The 10,258-nt window shown below is 44.0% G+C and overlaps 2 protein-coding genes across 2 annotated transcripts in view; both read left to right on the forward strand.

Annotated features, from left to right (window-relative positions):
* ARHGAP40 (Rho GTPase activating protein 40) overlaps positions 1–9,884 on the forward strand; it is a 26,585-nt gene extending 16,701 nt beyond the window's left edge. The window contains exons 4-15 of the mRNA XM_031058082.1: positions 308–383; positions 1,140–1,291; positions 1,868–2,033; positions 2,366–2,457; positions 2,578–2,655; positions 2,900–3,059; positions 3,771–3,853; positions 4,581–4,787; positions 5,047–5,187; positions 6,047–6,207; positions 6,996–7,051; positions 7,390–9,884. Of these exons, the coding sequence (XP_030913942.1) occupies positions 308–383; positions 1,140–1,291; positions 1,868–2,033; positions 2,366–2,457; positions 2,578–2,655; positions 2,900–3,059; positions 3,771–3,853; positions 4,581–4,787; positions 5,047–5,187; positions 6,047–6,207; positions 6,996–7,051; positions 7,390–7,496 (1,479 nt within the window). The 3' untranslated portion in view covers positions 7,497–9,884. The remainder of the gene's footprint in view (positions 1–307; positions 384–1,139; positions 1,292–1,867; positions 2,034–2,365; positions 2,458–2,577; positions 2,656–2,899; positions 3,060–3,770; positions 3,854–4,580; positions 4,788–5,046; positions 5,188–6,046; positions 6,208–6,995; positions 7,052–7,389) is intronic.
* A 165-nt stretch (positions 9,885–10,049) lies between these two features.
* SLC32A1 (solute carrier family 32 member 1) overlaps positions 10,050–10,258 on the forward strand; it is a 42,667-nt gene continuing 42,458 nt past the window's right edge. Inside the window, exon 1 of the mRNA XM_005422345.2 lies at positions 10,050–10,122. Within this exon, the coding sequence (XP_005422402.1) occupies positions 10,050–10,122 (73 nt within the window). The remainder of the gene's footprint in view (positions 10,123–10,258) is intronic.

The following is a 10,258-nucleotide window of genomic DNA, read 5'->3' on the forward strand; positions in this document are numbered from 1 at the left end:
TCGTGGAGCACTGGCATCGTTTGGAGCCCTCTTGTGTTGTCTTTGTTCCAGTGACATGTTAAATCACCATCAAACAAAACAAGAGCACTTCCCTAGCTCAGTTCTGATAAGCTGACCCTGTAGAGGTGGAAATCCTGGAAAAAGACTAATGCTGCCTTTTTGAGGGGGAAGGGTTAGTTGTTTTATTTAGATTTTATAATCTTTTTTAAAACTTGATAAAGAATTCATAACCACCATCTTTTCAGCTGTTTTCCTGCAGTATTGCTCTTTTTGTTGTGGCTAAAACAACTTCTTTCTTATTTTTCAGGACACAGCAGCAGAGAAAGAGGAGTCCAGCTCAGATCCACTGTGGCACAATCTACGGACTTCAAACACCCAGAGAAGTAAGGGGGAAGTTTTTAAGTGCAGAGTTGGATCTGAAGTAGGGCTGGAACTGGAAGGAAAGCCACACACATATTCAAGTATATGCAGTATCTGAGATTTGTTTGTGTTGGGCTGTGGGTTTCTTTATGTGATTATTCACGCCTGTGGATTAATAAACTTTTCCAGGCCCCAGCATTGTTAGAATTGCCACTCAAGCTGATCATTGTAAATTCTTGATAAAGCAACTGAAAGATGAAAATAAAATCAGTCTAGTAAAGTCGGTGAAACCTTACAAATGCCATGATCAGTTGTGTAAAGAGAGGTTAGACATAGGTGTGTCCTTTAATTTAAGGCTGTGGTTTTGTCTTACCAGTGACCTGGTAATTTTAGCCATAATGTTGTGACTTCACACTGATCATAGACTCATTAAACTTGGAAAAGTTGTCTAAAATCACAAGTAGAACCACTAGCTCAGCAGCAGTGTGTTCATCACTAAACCATGTCCTCAGGTGCCACATCTGCATGATTTTTGAACCTTTCCAGGGATGGTGACTCCACCACTTCCCTTGGCAGCCTGTTCCAATGTTCCAACTCTTGACCACCCTTTCAGGGGGAAGGCTCTTACCCTACTGATCACTCTATGTTGTGGGGATACTCTTTTCATGTGTTACTGCAGGATTTTTAAAAAGCAATGCTACCAAACCTATCCCAAACTGCATTTTTAGCACATTCGCTTTCCTGGCTTGCAGAAATTCAAGACAATTTCTCCTCTGCAGCAGAAACTCAGGATTATTCCTGCACAGTTCGAAACCCTGGGAAGGAGGAAGTGTTCAACATGGATGTTGCCTACTCAGAGCAAGCAGCTGTCCTGCTCAAGGGATCCTTCCTGTCTGAATCCAGGAAGTTAAAGGATGGAAATGCCCTAACAGTAAGCACTGGAGGAATTTTTCTTGTTAGAATTTATCAGCCTTGGCTTGTCAAGGTGGTACAAAGCAATGGGTCTGTGTTTGGTGGTATTTTGGGGTGTGTTGTGCTGTTATCTTTGCAACATTGGGCAAGGAGAGACATTGTGTAGAGGAAGATCAAAAGAAATAACACTTTTATCTGAAACTCCCTATTCTGATACACATCCTTGTTGTTCTCTCTGAAAAGAGGAGAGTAACTAACTGCACTTTCTTACTCATAATTCTAAAGTTTTCTCCTCTCTGCAAATGAACAGGGCTGCTCCTAAAATTCAAGTAGGTTGGGGTGGGTATTAGGCTGCCTTTAACCTAAAAAAACTGGCATCTCTAGTATGGTTAAAGAGCAATATTGAAAAGGGAAAATATTTATTCAGCTGGTGGTTGAGTAGGAGTAGTTTTGGGCATATGTCTGGTCTTGAACCCAGCAGGAAGAACAGATGCCTGGTTATTATATAAAAAAAATAAAACTACAGCAAAAATTGTTCACTTGTGGGATTAATAGAGATAACTTGAGCTGAACCTCTTGTGTGTGTTTCCCTTAGAGATTTAAGATCCCAAAGGGCAGACTAGGAGTGACCAGGATTGGAGATCTGTCAGCTCAGGACATGAAGAAGATCCCCACACTGGCCCTCATTGAGCTTACAGCTCTCTGTGATATCCTGGGCTTTGAGCTGAAGAGAAACAAAGCAGCAAAACTGAAAACAACAGGTTAGTTATGCTCTTTTTTGTGCTTTTTTTGGTTTTTTCTACATTAATCTTCTCATAATACACTCATCAGTTGTGTTTCAAATGTTAGAACGGAGGATCTTTGATAAGAAACCTTGTGACAGGTGTGTTCTCTTTGGATTTCTCCTGGAAGTCAGTGGATCATGACATTAAGTCCTACTACCACATTTATGTCTGGCTGCAATTGTCCTGTTTAACTCTCTTTCTCCAGTATCAGTGTTTACAAAAGTACCATCTTAATCTGCAGTGGGGGATTTATCCCTTACACCTCTATTAGAGCTGAGACAGACTTGGAAATGTTGTATCTGTTGTAGAGAAAAGACTCTTTGGAGTTCCACTCAACACCCTGTTGGAAAATGACCAAAAGCTGCTGCCCAACACCAAGGTCCCTCTGCTACTCCAGGCAGTAAGTTCTGTGCTGTGGTTTTATTCACACCTCTGCTCCTCAGAGTCACGAGTCTGTGATAAGGACAGGCTGACTCCTCATCCTCTATGCCTAAGAGCTTTCTGTTTCCCCCTCTAACAGCTGCTGTCCTGCCTGGAGAAGAGAGGACTTGAAACAGAGGGCATCCTGAGAGTTTCTGGGTCCCAAACCAGAATTAAGGTATGAGCCCTTTAGCATTGTTTGGAAGTGTCGGGGGTGATCAGGAAACATTTGCTGAAGCAAGTGTTTGACCTGAATTATCTCAGCCCCTCCCCAGTACAACCACAAACACCCAGTGCTGGGAAATACTGCAGCACGTGCTGAGGCTCTCTGGCCTCGACGTCTCGCCCTCCCAGTGCTCAGCTATAAAATTTCTCTCACATTTGCTCACTAAAGCATGTGATAAATTCCATCTTTCTGCTAGAGCCTGGAGCAGAAGCTGGAGAGGGACTTCTACAGCGGCCTGTTCCGCTGGGATGATGTCCACCAGAACGACGTGTCGGGGCTGCTCAAGAGATTCATCCGCGAGCTGCCGGCCCCGCTGCTGACTGCAGAGTACCTGCCTGCCTTTGCTGCTGTTCAGAGTGAGTGCCTGCCCTGCCTGCCAGCACCATTTGGTCTGTGCAAAGCTGCCCTGTCAGGTGTGTTGGGAGCCTGTGGTGACGGCAGCACAGCACAGCTGAGGGTTGCAGTCGCTGGTGCTGGGTTGAATGCGCCTTTCTGCAGCAGCGCTGTGCTGGGGGCTTCAGTTCTGTGTCACTGCAGCCTGCAAGGTTGCTGCGTTTGTCAGGACAAATTGATCAGGGGTGACACCCAGACTGAGCTGTGGGAGCTGGCCAGGGCACACAGCCTGAAGGTAATGTGCTGGTCTGCAAGCACATTTCTTTGTTCACTAGTGGGATTAATAGAGAGAATTTGAGCTGAATCTCTTGTGTGTGTGTGTGTTCCCCTTAGAGATTTAAGGTCCCAAAGGGCAGACTAGGAGTTTTGATGTGTTAATCTTGAGTGCACAAGTTCTTTGTTCAAGAAATGGGGAGTTATGGGTTCTTTTGCTGCCCTTCAAGGACATGAGGGTTGCTGGTTGATTGTGTACTCTAATTATATGAGTCAGTCTTCAAAAACATGGGTAGTTCCCTTCTTAAGGGCGGTATGAGTTTGAGTTACTTCTGTGAAACAAGGTCTCAAATTCTAGATGACCAACCATTCAGTAATTGTCTCGTTCCTTGGAGAATTCCTGTGCTCAAAAAGAAGAGTCAGAAACTGAATCCTCTGTCCTGTCATTACTCTCCTTCTAGATATTCCAGACCTGAAGCAAAGATTGCAAGCTCTAAACCTCCTGATCCTGATTCTGCCAGAGTCCAACAGAAACACTCTGAAGGTAACTGCTTGCTTTTGATTAGCTGGTAAAACATAGAATCACAGAGTTGTTTAACTGAAAAAAACCCTTCTTAAAATCATTGAGTCCAACCATTCCCCCAGCGCTTTGGTGACCACTAAGCCATACCCCCAGCTACATGGCTTTTAAATAGTCACCACCTCTGCCTTGCTGTGCTTTATAAGAGCTCTGATGGTTGTTGCTGCCTTTTTTATTTTCCTCCTCAGTAGGGCAGCTCCCAGATATTAAAGGTAAGGCTGACTTAGCACTCTGCACTCTTCATTTAGAGCACTGGAATATATCATTCAGTCAAAGATGATCTGTCATGGCTCTGGTGGATGTGTGAGGTGAAAGAGATAACCCAAAAGGGTTTGCTTTTCCACATCTGGGAATGGCTTTGAGGGGACACTGAAAGAAAAGGGGGGTTCATCTTTGGATTCAGAAACTTTTACAGGTGGACTTTGTAAATTAACACCTTGCAAGGAGGAAAAGCTCATCTGTTTCCCCCACAGACTGTTTTTCCTGATTCATAAATACTGGATAAACCTCTCTTGGTGTGGTTATTTGTTGCTATACTAGTATTAGAAATTGGTCACTCCACTTCCTGATTGGAGAAATGAAATTTGCTGATCTATATCAAGAAAAAGTACTAATTAATGATCTCTCCAGCAACTGCCATGGTAGTTTTTGAGCATTACTAGTAATGGATGGCTTACATCTCTTTTCTCAGGCCCTTCTTGAGTTTCTCAGCAAGGTGGTTGCCAGGGAAAAAAACAACAAAATGAACCTCTGGAACGTTTCCACAGTCATGGCCCCAAACCTCTTCATGCACAAGGGGCTGCCAAACAAGATCCCCGAGGGGAAGGAGAAGCAGCTGGCGGAGGGGGCGGCTGACGTGGTGCGGATGATGATCCATTACCAGGACCTGCTCTGGACAGTGAGTTCCACAGGAATTAGGTGGTCTGGGGCAGCAGTGTCTTGGTCTTGTTAGAATGGGACAGGGAAGGGATAGCCTTGGAAATTTCAGAGGAATTACACAGCTGTGAGCAAAACCTCTGGCTGAATTCCAAGGCTACCTAAAGGTACACAGATTTTTTTTTGTCTATTTCAGGAGGTAAAGTGATGATCAGGTTCCTAAATGACATCCTTATCTCTGCTTGATTTAATTCCTGTTTTCACCCTTCTCCCCTGCCCAGGTCTCCTCTTTTCTGGTGGCTCAGGTGAGAAAGCTGAACGAGAGCAACAGCAGAAGGTACCAGTTCTGCGACAAGCGGATCAAAAATCTGCTGCGGAAGATTCACGCTGATAAAGACAAGGTGGAAAAGAACCAGAGAGAGGTGAGCCAGGGCTTGGGGAAAAACCCAAACCCCTGTGTATCCAATGTTTAACTGAGAACTCAGAAAGATGACAGGGGTGATACCATTGAAAAGAGCCAGAGGGACAAAACAAAAAAGCAGAATAATGAGGAACAGTTTCCCAGATGCTTTTGGCCAGGTTGTGGCAAAAACTGATCTCAACAGCAAGAGCATTAAATACATTTCAGGCTACAAAATACTTGGTTAAGAGTAGAGAAGAGGAGATCATAAGCAGAAATTTTGTTTTTCCCCACATTAAGAGTAGAATTCTTATGGCTCTGAGTGTCCCATGTGCTGGCGCAGATATGTCTGCTGTGATAAAGACAGATTTTTTTCATTTTTAAAGCATAAATTCAGGCAATTGCCTAATTTTCTTTTTACTCTACAATGTCTGTTAAAATGGCACATCGCTTGGTGCTTCCTTTCTTTGGAAAGGACCTTTCTGAAATTCAGAGGGCTGCAACCCGGATCTCTACATTCCTTTCCAAGTACTTTAAGTGAATTTCAGGAGAGTCATTCACACTCGTGCAAAACAGTTTGTCAGAATGTCTTCTGACAAATCCTGTTTTCATCCCAGCTTGCGTCAGTGCTGTGTTTGAACAGCAGAGAGCAGCAGCACACACTGATGGAGAGCACAGAGCTCCTCTCGTGGCCACAACACAAAACATTGATGATTTATTCACAGTGCTCGCCTTGGTGCTTCCATTCAACCTTTACTGTAAGAAACAAGCCTAGATTCTTGTTTAATTCTTCACACTCTCCAATTTACTTTGAAAATTAATGTTTTGACTGATAAGAGTCTTTCTTTAAGCACTTTTTTCTTTTTGCCTGCCTTGTTCAGCCTTCCAAGGTTGTGAAAGTCCACGCATCACTCCTCCTGAAGGACTCTCTGGAGGTGCACTTGAACAATGCAACCAGGGTTGCTGATGTCTTGAGGCAGTTTCAGAAGAACCTGTGCCAGAATGGCTGGAATATTGTTAACACTGTCAACCTCCTCAAGTGGTAAATGGCTTTTTTCTCTGCTTAAAAAAAGAAAAAAGGGCTGAGTGGTCCAGCTGCTGTTTTCTGTCGTGAGGTAGGGGTGAGGTGGAAGCACAGCGAGTCATGAGGAGACATTGTTCTGTTCTAAGCTTAGGAAATGGTGCTGGATGGGGAAGGCAAATTTTATTCTGAGTGATTCCACCCAGTGCTCAGACTGTCAGGAGGTCAGCGGTGCCCTCTGGGCTGCTGGACACCAAGTGAACTCCAGAATCCTTGCTGAAGGGAAGGGAAAAGGCAACAACATTGACCCTGGCAAGCAAACCCCCTGAAGCTCTCCTGCAGAAAAGCATCACCTGTATCACTGCCTGGAGTAGTAATTCCAGTGTGCTTATGTTAATGTAGGGATTTCCTAAGATAAACTCTGCAATTCCCTCCTGTGCTCCCGTGGTGAATTGCTGAACTAAGCCAGAAAAGGAGCAGAGGAGCTCCTGGCCCCTGTCCCAGCTCCTGCAGGCTGTGTTTAGTGGGTGATGTGGCAGTGCCTCTCCTGTGTCCCAGGAGGTGTCCAGGCAAGGAGGTGAGGGGAAGTTGGCTGGATATAGGTCAGCTCACCAACAGCTTGCCTTGTTTTCTTTTTTGCCAATTTTGGGTGTCCTGCTCTGTGCAGGAGGATCAGCAAGGTCTCTGTCCCACGGCCTCTGATCACTGCTGGCCTCTAAACCACAAACAATCCTTTTGAAGAAATATCACTAAACTACCCAACCTATCTTTGCAGAGATTTAACCCTCAGTGTGATTTTCTTTCTGCAGTAACAACTCCACAGAGTGCACAAACCTGCTCCTGTATGAAGTGGGAGGCAATATTGGTAAGTACAAATGGTAGCTGAAAATAAGGACTCTGACATCCAGTTTTTATGCTTTGCTTCTTTTAGGAGGTAGTTAAAAAACTTCTCTGGGCAACTGTGCCATGGCCTCACCACCCCAAGACTGAAGAATTTCTTCCTAATATCTAATGTACATCTTCCCTCTTTTGACTCAAAGCCATTTCCTCAGATTTGTGGAAATGCTTCTGAAAAGTTGTAATAAGGAAATGAATGTGAACAAATCCTAGTTTTTAGGTGGGGGCAAAAGCAAACAAAAACCAAATCTAGCTGCTAAAGGACTAAAGATACTTAAAAATGTGGGTTTTTTCTTGTTTTAACAGGTGAACATTGCCTGGACCCAGACACTTACCTCTTGGACTTGTACCACATCAACCCCCATGCTGAGTGGATAATTAAGCAAAACCCATCTTGCCCTCGGATGTTCTAAGGAGAACACGAGCAAAACAAAGCACTTGGTTGCAGTTTTTGGAAGGTGTGGAAATAGAGACTTTCCTGTTGTAGTGTCAGAGCAGACACTGCTTGTTTCTTGGGAGGAAAAGCACCTTTGTTAACTGCTTCCATGGCAGCTGGCAGTGAGAGCACAGTGGCCTGAAACAAACAGCAATTATCGTGGTGCAGCAGAGTTTGCAGGGGGAATGGCTGCTCCTAAACAAAATATCCCCCAAAACAAACCCTGAAGGCAAAGTTGCAGTGGTTGTGCAGCAAAGGTGGAACAGAAGAAGAAAAAGGTTATTTTGAATATGGTGGAAGGCATTTGTGTATCCTGGATTTGCTCTTTCTATTGGAGGAGAGACAATCAAATGCTGCAGTGGTACTAAGGACATCCCTTGGCTAAGGTCCATGGTTGCCTGTGGCATTTCACCAGAAGAATTTATGATCCTGGGCTTGACTATTAACCTCCTGTTCTGTTCTTTGAAGAATGAAAAAGGATGTTTCCAAAAAGGCCAGATGGGATGTGACACCAACACATCATGTATTTCATGACTGCAGTTAAAATACATACATGCAACACAAAAATATAACTTTCCTTGAGAAAAGGTATGGAAAATCCAGCAGCCTTTCAGATGTGCAGTGTGACAGGAAGGTGCCTGTCCCATGCTGGTAATGCACACCCAAATTGCCACTGATGAGGGTCAAACATGCATTTATTTTGATGGACAACCTATATATCAACAGACAACACAGGAAATATTCTGAAGCTGATGGGAGGTTGGTAATCTGACCTGGCCATGTGAACTGGACTTCCCTGTGGAAGGTTCTGTGTGAATGTGTTTGTTCAAAATCAACAAAGCTCCCCTGAGGTGTGAGGTGGCTGAGCTGAGCTGAGCCCTCCCTGCTCTGGCTGCATATTTCCATTGCACTCAGCACAGCCTGGGCACTGTGGGCAGAGCAGAACACTCACACCCTGCTGCTGCATCCTCATCATCATCATCATCATCATCATCCAGCCTCAGCTCCAGGAGCGCCATGCCTGTGAGGAGGGTGCAGAAGTGTTGCTTTCCTTTGTGGTGATGCTGAAATACCTCAGTGAGGGACCTCACAGTGCAGAGTGAGAGGTGAAACACCCAGACTGTCTGGAAATGTGGACTCCTTTCTCTAAATACTGTTTGTAAACATGGTTGGATATTTATTCATGTGGCAGAAGCAGGGCTGCCCTGCAAGTATGTACTCAAAGTATTTCATTTGCCAAATCCCAGCTGCACTAGTGACAATCTCCAGTATTATTTCTTTTGTTAGAGGAGTTTGTTTCCATTGCAATCTGAATTTTCCCTCCTCTCCTTTTTTTGTCCCCAGGATGAAGTGTAGCTTCCTTTATTCATTATCTCAAACTCCTAGATTATACTCTTCACTCTGTGATTATTCTGTCTGGGTGGCTAAATCCTCTTGGTGGGTAAGATCCTTGAGGAACAGGTGAGCCACAATCCATATCCTTTCCAGTGAATTCTGTGTGAGTGGTGCAGATACCTTAAAATTATTCATCTGTTAGAGAATCTGTCTATTCTTTTTGGTTGACATGATGCAGATGCATTGACTGGCTGGATCACCTTCATAGATGTCTTCTTAAGAACCTGTGATAGAACCTCCCAACCCTGACCCAGGTGTCAACAATTCTTGAGATGCTTTTTTTATAGGGCTTAAATTGTGCCTGAAAGAGCCTGATTCTGGGTGAGTGATTGATGTCTCTGGAAGGATCAAGCTGCTTGAAACTGGGGCTTTAAAAACCAAAGGTACCTATTCAGCATCCCTTCTGGAATTCTTTGTGGCAGTGAAGGAGTAAAGATGGCAAGGAGGAAATGCCAGAGATGTGATACCCTGAGAAGTACCAAAGGTATCACTGTGAGCTCAAAGCTCCTTTTCAAGCTGAGTTGCACCCTGCAAATCACACAATGCTGCATTTTTTCCACCCCTCATGTGCTGGTTTATTAAATGTTCTGTCCATGTGTGTTGAGGGGTCAGGACTGCATCACTGCTGCTGTGAACTACAAATGAATGGGGTTTTTTGAACACCAAACAATGTGAATCAGTGCTGTGAAAAACAAGGTTTGTGGGAGATTCTCATGAGACAAATATCAGGTTTAAATATTAAAGGAAATGTAAAAAAAATTAAATAAAACAAAACAGCTCTTTCCAGATGATGGATATGCTTTTAAAAAATTTTTCCTATCTTTGTATCAAAAAGTGTAAATTTTTCAGTCAATGATGTGCAACACACTCCTGAAGGATGGCTTTTAATACCTTTTGTTTTTTATGATTTTTTAATTGTGTATTTAAATTTCATTTATTCAGTGAAACAATAAAAACACAGCAAAATCTCTTGGCTGCATTTTCATTAGTGCTTGAGAACAAGTTAAATGGTGCCATATCTGTGAATGCAGCAGGATTTGTCTCGTGCCTGAAGAGGGATGAAGAAGATGAGTTCTGTGTTACAGCTCCAGGAGCAGCTCCTCTCTGGCTGATCCTGTGGCACTGCTGCAGAAGGATGCTCCAGGAGGAGGAAGAGGAGGTTGATGTTGGGTATAAAAAGCCCAGGAAAAGGTGGATGGGAGCAGAAGGTGAGCACCAAGGACTTCTGAAGGAAGAGGAGCAGTGGTTGAAGATTTCAGCTTGAGGAAATGTGTCCATATCCCGTGAGAAATCCCCTTCCCACCCCTCAGCCCTGCTCAGCTCAGCTGTGCTCAGGGACTTGGG

Source organism: Geospiza fortis, unplaced genomic scaffold (genome assembly GCF_000277835.1).
Source record: "Geospiza fortis unplaced genomic scaffold, GeoFor_1.0 scaffold188, whole genome shotgun sequence".
Taxonomy (NCBI): Eukaryota; Metazoa; Chordata; class Aves; order Passeriformes; family Thraupidae; genus Geospiza; species Geospiza fortis.